The sequence below is a fragment of the Phyllobates terribilis genome, unplaced genomic scaffold (genome assembly GCF_046119375.1).
Source record: "Phyllobates terribilis strain yellow unplaced genomic scaffold, ASM4611937v1 Scaffold_4__5_contigs__length_816908805, whole genome shotgun sequence".
NCBI lineage: Eukaryota > Metazoa > Chordata > Amphibia > Anura > Dendrobatidae > Phyllobates > Phyllobates terribilis.
The window spans coordinates 805,361,778-805,383,329 of NW_027362764.1; the positions used below are offsets into that span (position 1 = coordinate 805,361,778).

Sequence of the window (21,552 nt, forward strand, 5' to 3'; positions counted from 1 at the left end):
AGTAGTTATATTCTTGTACATAGGGGCAGTATTATAGTAGTTATATTCTTGTACATAGGGGCAGTATTATAGTAGTTATATTCTTGTACATAGGAGCAGTATTATAGTAGTTATATTCTTGTACATAGGGGCAGTATTATAGTAGTTATATTCTTGTACATAGGAGCAGTATTATAGTAGTTATATTCTTGTACATAGGGGCAGTATTATAGTAGTTATAGTCTTGTACATAGGGGCAGTATTATAGTAGTTATAGTCTTGTACATAGGGGCAGTATTATAGTAGTTATAGTCTTGTACATAGGGGCAGTATTATAGTAGTTATATTCTTGTACATAGGGGGCAGTATTATAGTTTTTATATTCTTGTACATAGGAGCAGTATTATAGTAGTTATATTCTTGTACATAGGAGCAGTATTATAGTAGTTATATTCTTGTACATAGGGGGCAGTATTATAGTAGTTACCGTATATTCCGGCGTATAAGACGACTTTTGAAGACTGAAAAATCTTCTGTCTAGTCTGGGGTCGTCTTATACGCCGGTAATGCTTTTGAACTTTCAGAAATTGACATGCGGGGATACTCTGGGGGTGTTAATAAGCTGCCGTGGCCGTATCCCTGCCATGTCGGAGTTAATATAAGGTGGAGGGAGTTAAAATACGGCGGCGGTAGGTCCAGACAGTCAGCGCTTCTGTGCTGAAACTGACACATCGCTGCGTATTCCCAGCTCCGGACACAGCGCAGGGCTTCTGTGCCGACAGCTTTCACTTGTCACAGAAGCGCTGCGCTGTGTCCGGAGCAGGGAAGTTCGCATCGCTTCTGTGACAATATATGAAAAGCCGGCAATTCAGCAGCGGCATAAGCCGGCCCCCGACAATTTAGAATAGAAAGAATAGAGCTTCACACATAGATTAGATAGATAGAAACATGTCAGTCACATATATATGAAGTACAGTGATAGTGTTGCTTACTGTACTTGTCATTTAGTGTAAAGGATTTATTAAAACAAATAATAGTGTTTTCATGCACCGTCTCTTTAAAAAAGCCGGCCGGCAATTCAGCATCTGTACCCGACAATTTATAACAGACAGAATAGAGCTTCACACATAGATTAGATAGATAGAAACATGTCAGTCACATATATAATAAGTACAGTGATAGTGTTGGTTACTGTACTTGTCATTTAGTGTTAAAATAAAGGATTTATTTAAAAAAAAAATGGCGTGGGGTTCCCCTTAATTTTAGGCTCTAGCGGAGGTTAAGCAGACGGCAGGGGCAGATGTTTGAAGCCTGGGAAGGGGGTAATACCCACGGAGCTTCCCAGGCTACTAATATCAGCCCCCAGCTGAATACATAGCCTTTACTAGCTATTAGAATGGGGGACCCCCCCAAAAAATGACGTGGGGTCCCCCCTATTTTAATATGTTTATGAGTGACAGTTTTCCTGCTATATACCTGCATGTCATAAGAATTTAAATTAAAAAAGGACCATGTTAAATTCAAATCTGTTTTTTTTTAATTTTTACCGGTGTTTGGTATGCGTTGGAAAAGGGGTAGTCTTATACGGTGAATATATCCTAAACTCTATATTTTAACAGGAAAGTAGGGGGGTCGTCTTATACACCAGGTCGTCTTATACGCCGGAATATACGGTATATTCTTGTACATAGGGGGCAGTATTATAGTAGTTATATTCTTGTACATAGGGGGCAGTATTATAGTAGTTATATTCTTGTACATAGGAGCAGTATTATAGTAGTTATATTCTTGTACATAGGAGCAGTATTATAGTAGTTATATTCTTGTACATAGGGGCAGTATTATAGTAGTTATATTCTTGTACATAGGGAGCAATATTATAGTAGTTATATTCTTGTACATAGGGAGCAATATTATAGTAGTTATATTCTTGTACATAGGGAGCAATATTATAGTAGTTATATTCTTGTACATAGGGATCAATATTATAGTAGTTATATTCTTGTACATAGGGAGCAATATTATAGTAGTTATATTCTTGTACATAGGGAGCAATATTATAGTAGTTATATTCTTGTACATAGGGAGCAATATTATAGTAGTTATATTCTTGTACATAGGGGCAGTATTATAGTAGTTATATTCTTGTACATAGGAGCAGTATTATAGTAGTTATAGTCTTGTACATAGGAGCTGTATTATAGTAGTTATAGTCTTGTACATAGGAGCTGTATTATAGTAGTTATATTCTTGTATATAGGAGCAGTATTATAGTAGTTATATTCTTGTACATAGGGGGCAGTATTATAGTAGTTATATTCTTGTATATAGGAGCAGTATTATAGTAGTTATAGTCTTGTACATAGGGGGCAGTATTATAGTAGTTATATTCTTGTACATAGGGGCAGTATTATAGTAGTTATATTCTTGTACATAGGAGCAGTATTATAGTAGTTATATTCTTGTATATAGGAGCAGTATTATAGTAGTTATAGTCTTGTACATAGGGGGCAGTATTATAGTAGTTATATTCTTGTATATAGGAGCAGTATTATAGTAGTTATAGTCTTGTACATAGGGGGCAGTATTATAGTAGTTATATTCTTGTACATAGGGGCAGTATTATAGTAGTTATAGTCTTGTACATAGGGGGCAGTATTATAGTAGTTATATTCTTGTACATAGGGGGCAGTATTATAGTTATATTCTTGTACATAGGGGCAGTATTATAGTAGTTATATTCTTGTACATAGGGGCAGTATTATAGTAGTTATATTCTTGTACATAGGGGCAGTATTATAGTAGTTATATTCTTGAACATAGGGGCAGTATTATAGTAGTTATATTCTTGTACATAGGGGGCAGTATTATAGTAGTTATATTCTTGTACATAGGAGCAGTATTATAGTAGTTATATTCTTGTACATAGGGGGCAGTATTATAGTAGTTATATTCTTGTACATAGGGGGCAGTATTATAGTAGTTATATTCTTGTATATAGGGGCAGTATTATAGTAGTTATATTCTTGTTCATAGGAGCAGTATTATAGTAGTAATATTCTTGTACATAGGAGCAGTATTATAGTAGTTATATTCTTGTACATAGGGGGCAGTATTATAGTAGTTATATTCTTGTACGTAGGGGGCAGTATTATAGTAGTTATATTCTTGTACATAGGGGCAGTATTATAGTAGTTATATTCTTGTATATAGGGAGCAGTATTGTAGTAGTTATATTCTTGTACATAGGTGACAGCATTATAGTAGTTATATTCTTGTATATAGGGGGCAGTATTATAATAGTTATATTCTTGTACATAGGGGCAGTATTATAATAGTTATATTCTTGTACATAGGGGCAGTATTATAGTAGTTATATTCTTGTACATAGGGGGCAGTATTATAGTAGTTATATTCTTGTACATAGGAGCAGTATTATAGTAGTTATATTCTTGTACATAGGGACCAGTATTATAGTAGTTATATTCTTGTACATAGGAGCAGTATTATAGTAGTTATATTCTTGTACATAGGGGCAGTATTATAGTAGTTATATTCTTGTACATAGGAGCAGTATTATAGTAGTTATATTCTTGTACATAGGGGCAGTATTATAGTAGTTATATTCTTGTACATAGGGAGCAGTATTATAGTAGTTATATTCTTGTACATAGGGGGCAGTATTATAGTAGTTATATTCTTGTACATAGGGGCAGTATTATAGTAGTTATATTCCTGTACATAGGGGGCAGTATTATAGTAGTTATATTCTTGTACATAGGGGCAGTATTATAGTAGTTATATTCTTGTACATAGGAGCAGTATTATAGTAGTTATATTCTTGTACATAGGGGCAGTATTATAGTAGTTATATTCTTGTACATAGGAGCAGTATTATAGTAGTTATATTCTTGTACATAGGAGCAGTATTATAGTAGTTATATTCTTGTACATAGGGGGCAGTATTATAGGAGTTATATTCTTGTACATAGGGGGCAGTATTATAGTAGTTATATTCTTGAACATAGGGGGCAGTATTATAGTAGTTATATTCTTGTACATAGGGGGCAGTATTATAGTAGTTATATTCTTGTACATAGGGGGCAGTATTATAGTAGTTATATTCTTGAACATAGGGGGCAGTATTATAGTAGTTATATTCTTGTACATAGGGGCAGTATTATAGTAGTTATATTCTTGTACATAGGAGCAGTATTATAGTAGTTATATTCTTGCACATAGGGGCAGTATTATAGTAGTTATATTCCTGTACATAGGGGGCAGTATTATAGTAGTTATATTCTTGTACATAGGAGCAGTATTATAGTAGTTATATTCTTGTACATAGGGGCAGTATTATAGTAGTTATATTCCTGTACATAGGGGGCAGTATTATAGTAATGTTCTAGCCCCTGTGAGATGTCTCCTTGGTCGGGGTCTCCGTAGCTGTGTGCGGGGTCTCCCCTCTGTTGCGGGCTGCACATTACTGTGTGCATAACTGATCCCAGCAGATAGGGGTCCCTCCGCCCGCAGATGTGCGCGCTTCTTCTCCAGCTGGCAGTCCCCTGGCGCCCCCTGATTAATCTCTTCAGCTTGTTGGAGCGGCCGGTCCCGTGGGGCCACTTGTCCCATATGATGAGTTCTGTAGGTCCTAGTGAAGCTTGGCTGCTATGGGGGGATCCTGGATGGTGCCCGGCGGAGCGTGTCATTGTCAGCCCATGTGGAATTAACCCATGGGAGGATGGTGCTGCGCTCAGGATGCCTCCACAGCCCATTGTACTCGCTGATGATTGTGTGCTGGGAGCTCTGTGGAGACAGAGGTGACAGTCCACGGGGGGCCGGGGGGCCGCTGACCGAGGCGCTGAACACGCTGTATATTCCTATATAGAAGATTTGATCTGAGATGAGTTGTCAGAGTCTGAGGAAAGCTGGGTGTGATGAGAGCAGCGTCCCTACAGTCCCCCTGGACCTTTCACACCATTATGTGGCCGGATACACAGGACCAATACAGGGGAACTTACGGGCTTCATCGTTCCTCGTCCTAGAACAGCGGTGATGTGGACAGGGGACGACATTCTGGATCGCGCAGTGATGGAGGAGGGAGGATATTCTGTGCCGCGCCGGGTCCTCGTCTTGTAATATTTTATATGTTCTCTTGAAATTGAAAACTCTGATTTCAATCAATATTTACTGCTGGGAAACAGAATGAAAATCAGAATGTCATTATCCTGCTAATGTGACTGCGGCGGGCGGGGGACTACAAGGCCCGGGCGGGGGACTACAAGGCCCAGTCACTGTTCTTACTGGGGGGCTCGTATTGGGGATATGGGGTTGGAAAGTGACCGGGAATGTAACAGATACTGACTGTGACCAAAGGAATACCTGTAGTGACAGCCAGCCTGTACGTGGTGTGAGGGGTTGTCAGCCCCGGTGATGACCGTCTGCGCTGACCCCTGCGGTCACCGTGCTGGCCGCTCTTTACGCTGCCGCCCGTCCTGGTTTCCTCCTCCTCCGCGCTCATCGTTTAATCGTCACCTTTCATGATTTAGAGGCGGCAGATCCTACTCCTGTAACTCGACCGCCATCAATCACCAGCGACACCAGAAAATAGATATTAACTCCACATTAACCACATTAATAGCAGCAGCAGCCGAATTAAGAAAGCAATAAAACACGGGCAAGAAATATAAGTTATGGCGCCCCCACCCCTCCCCCGTAATATCCCCACCCCAACATTAACTCCGAGCGCACCGCTGCCGTCTACATCCCTCCACCTTGTCCCCGGTGTGCCGCCATATCCACTGCAGCCTCCCAACAGCAGCACAGAGGAAGCGAGGAACGTGCTGGTCTAATGGGAGAGTCACGCTGAGAGGGTGCGTCCTGGAAAGAGCCAAACCCCCAGCAGCACAGAGCATTTCAGAGGAGGAGATTCTTGGCCTGATTTTAAGTTCTTACTTAAAGCTTAAGAGAGAAGCGTCATAGAAACGAGGGAAAGACATTAGGGAGGATTTAGTGTATACAGTCATGGCCGAAAGTGTTGGCACCCTTGAAATGGTTCCGGAATATGAAGCATTTCTCCCATACAATTATCACAGTCACATGTTTTCTTATACACACATATTTCCTTTGTGAATTGGAACAGCACAAAAACAGAAAAAAAGGCAAATTGGACATAATTTCACATGAAATCCCAAAAATGCGCCGTAAAATTTTTTTTTAGGGGCCCCTCAATTTAATATTTGGTTGCACATCCTTTGGAATAAATAACTGCGCTCAATCGCTACCTATAACCATCAGCTCCTTACTCTTCAGCCGGGATCTTGGACTCTTCTTACAATCTGCTCCAGGTCTCTCATGTGACGGCGTCTTCTCCCAGCAGCCATTGTAAGATCTCTCCCCAGGTGATCAATGGGATTTACATCCGGACTCATTGCTGCCACTTCAGAACTCTCCACCGCTTTGTTTCCATCCATTTCTGGGGGCTTCTTGAGGTTTTTTTTGGGGGTCATTGTCCTGATGAAAGACCCATGACCTAGGACGCAAACTCCGCTTTCTGACACTGGACTCTACATTGCCAGCCCAAATCCTCTGGTAACCTTCAGATTTCATGATGTCTTGCACACAGTCAAGGCACCCAGTGCCAGAGGTAGCAAAACAATCCAGAAACAGCTGTGATCCTCCACCATATCTGACTGTAGGTAGTGTGTTCTTTTCTTTATAGGCCTCATTCCTTTTTCAGTAAACAGTAGAATGATGTGCTTTACCAAAAAGCTCTATCTTAATCTCCTCTCTCCACAAGACGCTTTCCCAGAAGGATTTTGGTTTCTTACATACATTTTAGCGAAGTGCAGTGTATCTTTTTTTTATATCTCTGTGTCAGCACTGGGATCCTCCTAAGTCTCCTGCCATAGTGTTTCATTTCATTCAAATGTGGGAGGATAGTTTGCACTGACACTGATGCACCCTGAGACTGAAGTACAGCTGCAACTTGATTGGCTGCTTATCCACCATCCGGTCTATCTTGCATTACAACCTTTCATCAATTTTTCTCTGCCGTCCACGTCCAGGGAGATTAGCTATAGCGCCATGGGTTGTAAACCTCTTGATTATATTGCGCACCGTGGACAAAGGAACATCTAGATCTCTGGAGCTGTGACCTTGATATTTTTCATCAATTTTGGTTCTCAAGTCCTCAGACAGTTCTCTTCTCCTCTTTCTATTCTCCATGCTTAGTGTGGCACACACAATGCAAAGATTGAGTCCATTTCTCCCCTTTTTATCTGGTTTCAGGTGCAATTATTCATATTTGAAAAAAGTTATTCCAGCTCCTGGGTGAAAGTTAAAAAAAAAATTATTTTAAAATTCTTAAAATTTGGCAACAAGACATAGATGGAAGCAGGAAGGCAAAAAGTGATGTGTTTCTAACACTATCCGGCATTCTTTGTGGGGTCAGATCCTTATGTTGGGGGGCATCCGGGATCATAATCTCCATTATAGGGTTGGGCTGGGGTCCAGGCTCTGTGCAGCCACTCATGTTCTCCTCCATGTCTTTATGGACCTTGTGCATCGGTCACAGTCATGGGGAACAGATCAGGGCGAACCCCAAACTTTTCCCACAAAGCTGAAGATACAATTGTCCACAAAGTTTTGTGATAAAGTTGGTCCGCGGCGCCCCCTGATAACAGCTCATAGCATTATCCTCCTCCCCCATCTGTACAGCGGCACACCGCAGTCAGGGGGTAACGTCCTCCTGGAATCACCAGACTCCTCCATCAGACGCAGATAGAGACGTGCGATCCGTCACTTCACAGAACACGTCTCCTCCAGAGTCCAGTGGTGGCGGCTTTACACCACTCCATCCGACGCTCAGCATTGTGCTTGGTAATGTACAGCTGCAGCAGCTGCTCGGCCATGAAGCTCCCGGTGGGGGGCATAATGTGTGTGCTGATACCAGAGGCGGTCCGGACTCTGCAGTTATGGGGTCAGCAGAGCGGTGGGGACTTTTCTGCCCTTGGTTCCTCAGGACTTGACCCCCCCCGCTCTGTAACGCTTCGGGGTCTCCACTTCATGGCTGAGTTGCTGCGGTTCCTTCCGCTTCTCAGTAATATCACTCACAGGTGATGGGGGAAGACATGACATGGACGGACTTGTTCCCCCGGTGGCCCCTATTACAGGACCGCGCTGATATCAGGGAGCTCCGCACCACCGGCCGTAATGTCACATGGTAGTAACAGCAGATGGCATCACGGGGTGGGGTGGGGGGAGGAGGGAAATAAGACTGGATATTATATACGGGGGGCCGGAGGTTATACACCGGGGGCTAGGACTGGATATTATATACGGGGGGCCGGAGGTTATACACCGGGGGCTAGGACTGGATATTATATACGGGGGCCGGAGGTTATACACTGGGGGGGGGGGCTAGGACTAGGACTAGATATTATATGCGGGGGGCCAGAGGTTATTCACCGGGGGCTAGGACTGGATATTATATACGGGGGGTAATGGGGCTGATTGAGTCCGGTATTCAGTGCTTATGACTATGTGGATTACATAGATATGTGATAAATGGATGGATGCCAGCGAGGACTTGTAGTCCACCGTCTGTAGAGACCCCATATCGGGCTCCGGCACCAATGCTGCCCCCGTGGTGCCCGCTCTGAGCCGCTGGCACAGCATTGATCAGAGCTGGTGTTACAGATGAACGGGGCATCTCCTGTCTCCGCGCCGCCCCGGCCCCCGCTGGCATCTGGAACATATGTGCTAATTTACAGCAAGCACCACTGTGGGATTTCCCATCAAGAAGACACAAGACATTAATTTCTGCATGTCGATGGATGAGCGCTGGCACAGGAGCTGGGGGGCGCTCTGCCGTGCCCAGCTAGCGCTTGTTTGTGCCGGTGCACATACCCATGCTGTCAGCTAAACGCCTGGCATTATAGGGGGCAGCGTGCCCACCGGCAGTGATAACACCATAGATAGAGCCGCATATAGCGCTGATGCAATGGCTGATAACAGGGAGCATGAGACTGTGCCTGCCAGTGTGCACAGCGTCCCGTTACATGCAGCTTCCGCTGTGACGCTGGAGGGGTTTATGTAGCACTGACCCCAAAGTCTCCACAGAGAAAAATCCCAAAACTTCCCATCTCTCCTCTGAGCGCGGTGCCGCCATCATGTGTGGTGTCGGCAGGTCAAGGTCGCGGCGGCCTCCGTCCTCGCCTCATTCCCTCTGCCCATCACATCACGCTGCCTTTTTATTAAACACATAAAGTCCATTACTGGGAGCCGCGACGCAGCCGAGGAAAGGTTACGGGAGCCATGTATTTAATCTGCCATATGAAAACGATACACGGCCCAAACCAGGAGCGAAACGCGTCGCCAACATGATCACGTTTCTCCCAGCGCTGAATATAGAGCAAATATCCAGGTAATAGGGACATGTATGTGAGCGGCGCATGCCGGGCAATATCCAGATAAAGTATTCATACCCCCTGAACTTTCCACATTTTTTTCAGGCTACAGTATATAAATATTTTATAAGTATGAACCTCATAATGTTCAGATTTATTAGTATTCAGCCCCCTGAAACTGTACTTTGTAGGACCACCTTTCTCTGCAGTCTTTTGGGGTCTGTCTCTCCCACTTCACTGCAGTCTTTTGGGGTCTGTCTCTCCAGCTTTCTCTGCTGCAGTCTTTTGGGGTCTGTCTCTCCCACCTTTCTCTGCTGCAGTCTTTTGGGGTCTGTCTCTCCCACCTCTCACTGCAGTCTTTTGGGGTCTGTCTCTCCCACTTCACTGCAGTCTTTTGGGGTCTGTCTCTCCAGCTTTCTCTGCTGCAGTCTTTTGGGGTCTGTCTCTCCCACCTTTCTCTGCTGCAGTCTTTTGGGGTCTGTCTCTCCCACCTTTCTCTGCAGTCTTTTTGGGTCTGTCTCTCCAGCTTTCTCTGCTGCAGTCTTTTGGGGTCTCTCCAGCTTTGCACATCTAGAGGTGACATTTTGCCCCTTCTTCCCTGCGCTCTCGCTCAGTGGGATCGGATGGAGACGTCTTTGGTCAGTGATTTTCCCGTCTTATCACAGATTCTCTGGGATTTGGGTCTGGACTGTGACTGCGCCGTTCACACACAGGAATATGCTGTGATCTAAACCCTCCATTGTTGCTCTGTCAGGCTGTTTAGGGTCGTTGTCCTGCTGGAAGGTGAATCTATGCACCAGTCTCAAGTCTTTTTCAGACTCTTAACAGGTTTTCCTCTAGGATTGTCCTTTATTTAGCTGCAACCATCTTCCCATCAGCTCTGACCAGCTTCCCTGCCCCTGCTGAAGAAAAGCCTCCCCACAGCAGGATGCTGCCACCACCATGTGTGACGGTGGGGATGGTGTTTTCAGGGTGATGTGCAGTGTTAGTTTTCCACCAAACATAACGGTTTCCATTTAGCCCTAAAAGTTCTCCTTTGGTCTCCTCTGACCAGATCACTTTCTTCTGCATGCGACGTAGGAGAATCAGCGAGCATTTATGGGTTTTGTTTATCGCTTTTTGAGAATTGACTGCAGGTTCTCAATGTGATGAGATTTGGGGAGTTTCCAGATGTGGACCCAAAATGTCAATGTTTTGTTCCCCTACTCACTCAGTTCTCACTTTTGCCTTCTCACATCTGCTCCATCATCCTGGAAAAAGCATCATCCTCACATTGTCCTAGATGATGAAAGCTGTTCTTTCAGAAGGTTTAAATCTCATTCTTTGTTCTCAGAATTGCAGAATTGTGAGTGATCCCTTCCACAGATGAAAAGCCCCCTAACATTGTGACTGAGCCCCTTTATGGATGAGAAGCCCCCGCACATTGTGAGTGAGCCCCTCCATGGACAAGAAGCCTCCACACATTGTGAGTGACCCCCTCCATGGATGAGAAGCCCCCGCACATTGTGAGTGACCCCCTCCATGGATGAGAAGCCCCCACACATTGTGAGTGATCCCCTCCCTGGATGAGAAGCCCCCACTCATTGTGAGTGATCCCCTCCCTGGATGAGAAGCCCCCACACATTGTGAGTGACCCCCTCCATGGATGAGAAGCCCCCACACATTGTGAGTGACCCCCTCCATGGATGAGAAGCCCCCACACATTGTGAGTGACCCCCTCCATGGATGAGAAGCCCCCACACATGAATGCTCTTAGAAGGCTTTACTATTAGCAGACACAGGACTGATGGCAGTCACCTTCACTTTTCCGGACAGTTTTTCTTCCTGATGTCCCAGTATGAAGGGTCTTCATCAGAGGAATAACATTCCCTCATCCTCTGCAGTGCAACCCCTGTACCTGTTGAATGTCAGTCTGTCCTTAGTGTTTTTCTTGGAGAGATGTGGCTTCTTTGCTGACCTTCTTGACATCTGGCAGCCGCCAAAATCCTTCTCCTTGCTGTGCGTGCGGATGCACTGACTCCTGCCTGCTGCCGTTCTGGAGCAAGCTCTTCACTGGTGTTCAACTAATCCTGTAGCAGGATCTTCCTTAGGAGACGGTCCTGGCACATGCTGGACTTTCTTGGGTGCCCTGAAGCCTTCTTCACAGCAATTGAACTTCTCGCTTAAAAGTTTTTGATCCGATAAATGGTTGATTAAAGGGCAATCTTACAAGCCGCCGTGTCCTCTCCTGTGAAGCCTTTTTGATGCACTGTTTGCTTGGAGGTAACAAGCGTTAACAGAAGACAATGATTTTCAGCCCCATTCCCCCTTGTAACTCAACCAGTCTGCGATTATAGTTCAATCCGCATGACAGACTGGCATCAGCCGCCTTGTCTCGTTACCTCGTTAACCCCTTCTTCTCTCATGATGTAATCAGGTCATTTTGTGGCCGGGCTGAAATTCACATCTACTCTCTCCTGTTGGACGATAATATTTGGACATTTTCTCAGCACATTTGAGGGTCCTCTGCATGTAGGATTACTCCTCTGATTTGGTTCTTGGGGTCATTTATTTAACTTCAGTGTAATGTTGTGTAAATCAGGATTGACACTGGGACCGCGCTCGGAGATCGGTGTATCCCAATCTGGCAGCAATTTCTCAGGCCGGCGCCGCTTCCTATCGCCGCCTCCACCGCGTCCGATCACCGCCGCGTCCTATCGCCGCCTCCACTGCGTCCTATCACCGCCTCCACCGCGTCCTATCACCGCCGTGTCCTATCGCCGCCTCCACTGCGTCCTATCACCGCCTCCACCGCGTCCTATCGCCGCCTCCACTGCGTCCTATCGCCGCCTCCGCCGCGTCCTATCGCCATGTCCTATCGCCGCCTCCGCCGCGTCCTATCGCCGCCTCCACTGCGTCCTATCACCGCCTCCGCCGCGTCCTATCGCCGCCTCCGCCGCGTCCTATCACCGCCGCGTCCTATCGCCGCCTCCACTGCGTCCTATCGCCGCCTCCACTGCGTCCTATCACCGCCTCCACTGCGTCCTATCACCGCCTCCACCGCGTCCTATCACCGCCGTGTCCTATCGCCGCCTCCACTGCATCCTATCGCCGCCTCCACTGCGTCCTATCACCGCCTCCACCGCGTCCTATCACCGCCTCCACCGCGTCCTATCACCGCCGCGTCCTATCACCGCCTCCGCCGCGTCCTATCGCCGCCTCCGCCGCGTCCTGCCTCCACCGCGTCCTATCACCGCCGTGTCCTATCGCCGCCTCCACTGCGTCCTATCACCGCCTCCGCCGCGTCCTATCGCCGCCTCCGCCGCGTCCTGCCTCCACCGCGTCCTATCACCGCCGTGTCCTATCGCCGCCTCCACTGCGTCCTATCACCGCCTCCGCCGCGTCCTATCGCCGCCTCCGCCGCGTCCTGCCTCCACTGCGTCCTATCGCCGCCTCCACTGCGTCCTATCACCGCCGCGTCCTATCGCCGCCTCCACTACGTCCTATCACCGCCTCCACCGCGTCCTATCGCCGCGTCCTATCGCCGCCTCCGCCGCGTCCTATCGCCGCCTCCGCCGCGTCCTATCGCCGCCTCCACCGCGTCCTATCACCGCCTCCGCCGCGTCCTGCCTCCACTGCGTCCTATCACCGCCTCCACCGCGTCCTATCACCGCCGTGTCCTATCGCCGCCTCCGCCGCGTCCTATCACCGCCTCCGCCGCGTCCTATCGCCGCCTCCGCCGCGTCCTGCCTCCACTGCGTCCTATCGCCGCCGTGTCCTATCGCCGCCTCCACTGCGTCCTATCACCGCCTCCACCGCGTCCTATCACCGCCGTGTCCTATCGCCGCCTCCACCGCGTCCTATCACCGCCGCGTCCTATCACCGCCGCGTCCTATCGCCGCCGCGTCCTATCGCCGCCGCGTCCTATCGCCGCCGCGTCCTATCGCCGCCGCGTCCTATCGCCGCCGCGTCCTATCGCCGCCGCGTCCTATCGCCGCCTCCGCCGCGTCCTATCGCCGCCTCCTATCGCAGCCTCCATTGCGTCCTATAGCTGCCTCCGCCGCGTCCTATCGCCGCCTCCGCCGCGTCCTATCGCCGCCTCCGCCGCGTCCTATCGCCGCCTCCGCCGCGTCCTATCGCCGCCTCCGCCGCGTCCTATCGCCGCCTCCGCCGCGTCCTATCACCGCCGTGTCCTATCGCCGCCTCCGCCGCGTCCTGCCTCCACTGCGTCCTATCACCGCCTCCACCGCGTCCTATCACCGCCGTGTCCTATCGCCGCCTCCACTGCGTCCTATCACCGCCTCCACTGCGTCCTATCACCGCCTCCACTGCGTCCTATCACCGCCTCCACTGCGTCCTATCACCGCCTCCACCGCGTCCTATCACCGCCGTGTCCTATCGCCGCCTCCGCCGCGTCCTATCGCCGCCTCCGCCGCGTCCTATCACCGGCTCCACCGCGTCCTATCACCGCCTCCACCGCGTCCTATCACCGCCTCCGCCGTGTCCTATCGCCGCCTCCACCGCGTCCTATCACCGCCTCCACTGCGTCCTATCACCGCCTCCACTGCGTCGTATCACCGCCTCCACCGCGTCCTATCACCGCCGTGTCCTATCGCCGCCTCCGCCGCGTCCTGCCTCCACTGCGTCCTATCACCGCCTCCACTGCGTCCTATCACCGCCTCCGCCGTGTCCTATCACCGCCTCCGCCGTGTCCTATCGCCGCCTCCACTGCGTCCTATCACCGCCTCCGCCGCGTCCTATCACCGCCGTGTCCTATCGCCGCCTCCGCCGCGTCCTGCCTCCACTGCGTCCTATCACCGCCTCCACCGCGTCCTATCACCGCCGTGTCCTATCGCCGCCTCCACTGCGTCCTATCACCGCCTCCACTGCGTCCTATCACCGCCTCCACTGCGTCCTATCACCGCCTCCACTGCGTCCTATCACCGCCGTGTCCTATCGCCGCCTCCACTGCGTCCTATCACCGCCTCCACTGCGTCCTATCACCGCGTCCTATCACCGCCTCCACTGCGTCCTATCACCGCCTCCACTGCGTCCTATCACCGCCTCCACTGCGTCCTATCACCGCCTCCACTGCGTCCTATCGCCGCCTCCACCGCGTCCTATCGCCGCCTCCGCCGCGTCCTATCACCGCCTCCACTGCGTCCTATCACCGCCTCCGCCGTGTCCTATCGCCGCCTCCACTGCGTCCTATCGCCGCCTCCACTGCGTCCTATCACCGCCTCCACTGCGTCCTATCACCGCCTCCACCGCGTCCTATCACCGCCGTGTCCTATCGCCGCCTCCGCCGCGTCCTGCCTCCACTGCGTCCTATCACCGCCGTGTCCTATCGCCGCCTCCGCCGCGTCCTATTGCCGCCTCCGCCGCGTCCTATTGCCGCCTCCGCCGCGTCCTATCGCCGCCTCCGCCGCGTCCTATCACCGCCTCCGCCGCGTCCTATCGCCGCCTCCGCCGCGTCCTATCGCCGCCTCCACTGCGTCCTATCACCGCCGTGTCCTATCGCCGCCTCCACTGCGTCCTATCACCGCCTCCACTGCGTCCTATCACCGCCTCCACTGCGTCCTATCACCGCCTCCACTGCGTCCTATCACCGCCTCCACTGCGTCCTATCACCGCCTCCACTGCGTCCTATCACCGCCTCCACCGCGTCCTATCACCGCCGCGTCCTATCGCCGCCTCCGCCGCGTCCTATCGCCGCCTCCGCCGCGTCCTATCACCGCCTCCGCCGCGTCCTATCACCGCCTCCACCGCGTCCTATCGCCGCCTCCGCCGCGTCCTATCGCCGCCTCCACTGCGTCCTATCACCGCCTCCACTGCGTCCTATCACCGCCTCCACTGCGTCCTATCACCGCCTCCACTGCGTCCTATCACCGCCTCCACCGCGTCCTATCACCGCCGTGTCCTATCGCCGCCTCCGCCGCGTCCTGCCTCCACTGCGTCCTATCACCGCCTCCACCGCGTCCTATCACCGCCGTGTCCTATCGCCGCCTCCGCCGCGTCCTATCGCCGCCTCCGCCGCGTCCTATCGCCGCCTCCACTGCGTCCTATCACCGCCGTGTCCTATCGCCGCCTCCACTGCGTCCTATCACCGCCTCCACTGCGTCCTATCACCGCCTCCACTGCGTCCTATCACCGCCTCCACTGCGTCCTATCACCGCCTCCACTGCGTCCTATCACCGCCTCCACTGCGTCCTATCACCGCCTCCACTGCGTCCTATCACCGCCTCCACCGCGTCCTATCACCGCCATGTCCTATCGCCGCCTCCGCCGCGTCCTGCCTCCACTGCGTCCTATCACCGCCTCCACCGCGTCCTATCACCGCCGTGTCCTATCGCCGCCTCCACTGCGTCCTATCACCGCCTCCACTGCGTCCTATCACCGCCTCAACTGCGTCCTATCACCGCCTCCACCGCGTCCTATCACCGCCGTGTCCTATCGCCGCCTCCGCCGCGTCCTATCGCCGCCTCCACCGCGTCCTATCACCGCCGTGTCCTATCGCCGCCTCCACTGCGTCCTATCACCGCCTCCGCCGCGTCCTATCGCCGCCTCCGCCGCGTCCTGCCTCCACTGCGTCCCATCGCCGCCTCCACCGCGTCCTATCACCGCCGTGTCCTATCGCCGCCTCCACTGCGTCCTATCGCCGCCTCCACTGCGTCCTATCACCGCCTCCACTGCGTCCTATCACCGCCTCCACTGCGTCCTATCACCGCCTCCACTGCGTCCTATCACCGCCTCCACCGCGTCCTATCACCGCCTCCACCGCGTCCTATCACCGCCGCGTCCTATCGCCGCCTCCGCCGCGTCCTATCACCGCCTCCGCCGCGTCCTATCGCCGCCTCCGCCGCGTCCTGCCTCCACTGCGTCCTATCACCGCCTCCACCGCGTCCTATCACCGCCGTTTCCTATCGCCGCCTCCACTGCGTCCTATCGCCGCCTCCACTGCGTCCTATCACCGCCTCCACCGCGTCCTATCGCCGCCTCCACCGCGTCCTATCACCGCCTCCGCCGCGTCCTATCGCCGTGTCCTATCACCGCCGCGTCCTATCGCCGCCTCTGCCGCGTCCTATCGCCGCCTCTGCCGCGTCCTATCGCCGCCTCCGCCGCGTCCTATCACCGCGTCCTATCGCCGCCTCCACTGCGTCCTATCACCGCCTCCGCCGCGTCCTATCGCCGCCTCCGCCGCGTCCTGCCTCCACCGCGTCCTATCACCGCCGTGTCCTATCGCCGCCTCCACTGCGTCCTATCACCGCCTCCGCCGCGTCCTATCGCCGCCTCCGCCGCGTCCTGCCTCCACTGCGTCCTATCGCCGCCTCCACTGCGTCCTATCACCGCCGCGTCCTATCGCCGCCTCCACTGCGTCCTATCGCCGCCTCCGCCGCGTCCTATCGCCGCCTCCGCCGCGTCCTATCGCCGCCTCCGCCGCGTCCTATCGCCGCCTCCACTGCGTCCTATCACCGCCTCCGCCGCGTCCTATCGCCGCCTCCGCCGCGTCCTATCGCCGCCTCCGCCGCGTCCTGCCTCCACTGCGTCCTATCACCGCCTCCACCGCGTCCTATCACCGCCGTGTCCTATCGCCGCCTCCACTGCGTCCTATCACCGCCTCCGCCGCGTCCTATCGCCGCCTCCGCCGCGTCCTGCCTCCACTGCGTCCCATCGCCGCCTCCACCGCGTCCTATCACCGCCGTGTCCTATCGCCGCCTCCACCGCGTCCCATCACCGCCGCGTCCTATCACCGCCGCGTCCTATCACCGCCGCGTCCTATCACCGCCGCGTCCTATCACCGCCGCGTCCTATCACCGCTGCGTCCTATCACCGCCGCGTCCTATCACCGCCGCGTCCTATCACCGCCGCGTCCTATCGCCGCCTCCGCCGCGTCCTATCACCGCCGCGTCCTATCGCCACCTCCGCCGCGTCCTATCGCCACCTCCGCCGCGTCCTATCGCCGCCTCCGCCGCGTCCTATCGCCGCCTCCGCCGCGTCCTATCGCCGCCTCCGCCGCGTCCTATCGCCGCCTCCTATCGCCGCCTCCATTGCGTCCTATAGCTGCCTCCGCCACGTCCTATCGCCGCCTCCGCCGCGTCCTATCGCCGCCTCCGCCGCGTCCTATCGCCGCCTCCGCCGCGTCCTATCGCCGCCTCCGCCGCGTCCTATCGCCGCCTCTGCCGCGTCCTATCGCCGCCTCCACTGCGTCCTATCACCGCCGCGTCCTATCGCCGCCTCCGCCGCGTCCTTCTGCCGGTTGTAATATAATTTAAAGTTAATGATGTATGTACGCAACGTGTGAGTGTGAATGTTCTCATACAATGGGACGAAGCGGCCACAGCGCCAGCCAGCATCGGCGGGGTTAACCCTTAAAGGGGCCCCTTCCACCTGCGTTTTAATATTTTCATGGCTGCAGAAAGGGAAGGTCTGCGACTTTCTAATAGGCCGTGTTTCCATTCATTCACATTGTTCACAACCTCTGCTTGCTGTCAGTGAATGTCTCTAGGCAGAATAAATCGCTCGTGAGTCCGCAGCGCTGGCAGCGGACATCGGCCGTTAAAGGGATTCACCTCAGTTAAAGGCGTCACACCACCAGAGTCTTCATCAGTCGCCCCCGCGGCCAGTCGCTGTCCGCAGCCTCTGCTCGTGTTCATCCCACAATGGAGATCAGTGTCTGCCTCAGTCAAGGTTATGGCGATAAATGCCTCCATTGTCGCTTCTGCTGGCAGTAAATTGGCTGGAGGCTTTCGCGCCGCAGAGACGGATAATTTGCTGCCGTATTTCAATTGGATTTAGAAATGAGTTTGAAAGGCCGGTTCATGCCTCCTATTACCGGGGGCTGCGGGCGGCCGCTGCCGTCTGACTCCCCCATTACCGCCACTTAATACGCTTCCCGCTCTCCTGCGTGATCTGCGGTCACACGGACGAGGGAGAGAGCACGACGCCAATGACGAGACAAGTGCTCGGAGGGCACGCGGGTCCCCCGGGGGTCCCGGCCCCAGACACCACACCATTAATTTCTACCTTCACTTTTGATTTCCCAGTCAGGCCTCAGCAATACTCGGGGCACGCGGAGCCGATGCTACAGTGACAGAGCGATGCTGTGCGAAAGCTACAACTGTACGAGGGGCTCCACGTGACAATGAGGCAGGGGCCGATCAAAGCTATAGCTCCGCTCAGAATTCATGTGGCTATCCCTATATATATATATAACCAGTGGTGTCTGTATTACCTCGGACGCTGCGCCTGTGGATTGCAGTGCCTTGAAGAAGTCTTCATACCCGTGAACATTTCCACATTTTTCACATTTCCTCCACAAACTTAATTGTGTTTTATTGGGATTTTATGTGATAAAGCACAAAGTAACGAGTATCTGTAATGTGTAAGAAAATGATGCAGAGATTTATATAATTATTTTACCAATATAAATGTGAACATTGTTCCGTGCATTTGTATTCAGCCCCCAGAGTCTGTACTTTGTAAGACCACCTTTCACTGTAGTTACTGCTGCAGTCTTTTGGGGTCTGTCACTCCCACCTTTCTCTGCAGTCTTTTGGGGTCTGTCTCTCCATCTTTCTCTGCTGCAGTCTTCTGGGGTCTGTCTCTCGACCTTTCTCTGCTGCAGTCTTTTGGGGTCTGTCTCTCGACCTTTCTCTGCTGCAGTCTTTTGGGGTCTGTCTCTCCACCTTTCTCTGCTGCAGTCTTTTGGGGTCTGTCTCTCCCACCTTTCTCTGCTGCAGTCTTTTGGGGTCTGTCTCTCCACCTTTCTCTGCTGCAGTCTTTTGGGGTCTGTCTCTCCACCTTTCTCTGCTGGAGTCTTTTGGGGTCTGTCCCTCCAGCTTTGCACATCTAGAGGTGACATTTTGCCCCTTCTTCCCTGCGCTCTCGCTCAGTGAGATCGGATGGAGACGTCTGTGATCAGTAATTTTCACTTCTTGTCACAGATTCTCTGGGATTTGGGTCTGGACTGTGACTGCGCCGTTCACACACAGGAATATGCTCTGATCTAAACCCTCCATTGTAGCTCTGGCAGGAGGTTTATGGTTATTGTCCTGCTGGAAGGTGAACCTACACCCCGGTCTCTTGTCTTCTGCAGCCTCTAACAGGTTTTCCTCCTGGATTGCGCTGTATTTAGCTCCATCCATCTTCTCATCAGCTCTGACCAGCTTCCCTGCCCCTGTTGAAGAAAAGCCTCTCCACAGCAGGATGCTGCTACCACCATGTTGGACTGTGGGGATGGTGTTTTCAGGGTGATGTGCAGTGTTAGTTTCAGCCGCACATAGTGTTTTGCATTTAGCACAAAAAGTTCTTTGGATTCATCTGACCAGAGCCCCTTCTTCCACATGCTCGCTGTGTCCCCTACTTTGCACTTCTTATGCCACTGATTTTTGCCACTGTTCCATAAAGGCCAGATTTCTTGAGAATCGGACTACTGGTGGTGCTGTGGACAGTTTCTCCCACCTGAGCTGCGGAGCAGCAGCTCCTCAGTGACCATGGGTCTCTTGGCTGCTTCTCTAATTAGTGCTCTCCTTGCATGGGATGTCAGGTTAGGTGGACGGCTATGGCTTGGGAGGTTTGCAGTTGTTCCATACTGCTTCCATTTTTGGACGATGGATTGCACAGTGGTCCGGGAGATTTTCAGAGCTTGTTTTTTTATTTATTATAACCTAACCCTGCTTTACTCTTCTCCACAGCTTTATCCCTGACCAGTCTGGTGGGCTCTTGGTTTTCATCTTTATCCCTGACCTGTCTAGTGGGCTCCTTGGTTTTCATCTTTATCCCTGACCAGTCTGGTGTGCTCCTTGGTTTTCATGATGCTGTTTGATCCGTGATGTTCTCACACAAACCTCTGAGGCCTTCACAGAACAGCTGTGGTTATACTGAGAAGAATCACACCCAGGTGGACGCAATGTAATAATTATGTGACTCCTGGAGGAGATTGGTCACTCAGGATTTTATCTTGGGGTATCCGACTACAGGGGGCTGAATATTAATGCACCTCAATGTTCAGATTTATATTTTTCAAATATTTAGAAAACGTATCATTTCCTTTACACTTCACAATTACTTGTGTCATAAAATGCATTTAAGTTTGTGGGTGTAATGTTAAAAAATGTGGAAAAGTTCACGGGGTATGAATAGTTTTTCAAACCACTGTATTTGGGGGACTGAGTCTCTGTGTATTACCCAACAATGCATTACGGGTTATTCTTTGTGAATGTTTATCTTTCCACAGGCTTTTATTGTTAAACCGACTGCGGCAAAATCAGAATCAGCAGCGATGGAGAAGTCGAGGTCTGTGCTTTATTGGAGGCGTCATGTACAGAGTCTCTGCTAATAAACTTTCCAAAACATGGAGCCCCGGCAGTGGCAGCAAACTCAGCCCGAAGACCAGTAAGTGATATCTTCCAATATTCCAAGTACTATAATACTGCCCCTATGTACAATAATATAACTACTATAATACTGCCCCTATGTACAAGAATATAACTACTATAATACTGCTCCTATGTACAATAATATAACTACTATAATACTGCCCCTATGTACAATAATATAACTACTATAATACTGCCCCTATGTACAATAATATAACTACTATAATACTGCCCCTATGTACAAGAATATAACTACTATAATACTGCTCCTATGTACAAGAATATAACTACTATAATACTGCCCTCTATGTACAAGAATATAACTACTATAATACTATCTCCTATATACAAGAATATAACTACTATAATACTGCTCCTATGTACAAGAATATAACTACTATAATACTGCCCCTATGTACAAGAATATAACTACTATAATACTGCCCCTATGTATAAGAATATAACTACTATAATACTGCTCCTATGTACAAGAATATAACTACTATAATACTGCTCCTATGTACAAGAATATAACTACTATAATACTGCCCCTATGTACAAGAATATAACTACTATAATACTGCTCCTATGTACAAGAATATAACTACTATAATACTGCCCCTATGTACAAGAATATAACTACTATAATACTATCTCCTATATACAAGAATATAACTACTATAATACTGCTCCTATGTACAAGAATATAACTACTATAATACTGCCCCTATGTACAAGAATATAACTACTATAATACTATCTCCTATATACAAGAATATAACTACTATAATACTGCCCCTATGTAC

The 21,552-nt window shown here is 51.0% G+C and overlaps 1 protein-coding gene across 1 annotated transcript in view; it reads left to right on the forward strand.

The window, feature by feature from the left end:
• The window catches only part of ZC3H3 (zinc finger CCCH-type containing 3), a 163,943-nt gene that overhangs the window by 98,763 nt on the left and 43,628 nt on the right, over positions 1-21,552 (forward strand). The window contains exon 5 of the mRNA XM_073680080.1: positions 20,605-20,762. Within this exon, the coding sequence (XP_073536181.1) occupies positions 20,605-20,762 (158 nt within the window). The remainder of the gene's footprint in view (positions 1-20,604; positions 20,763-21,552) is intronic.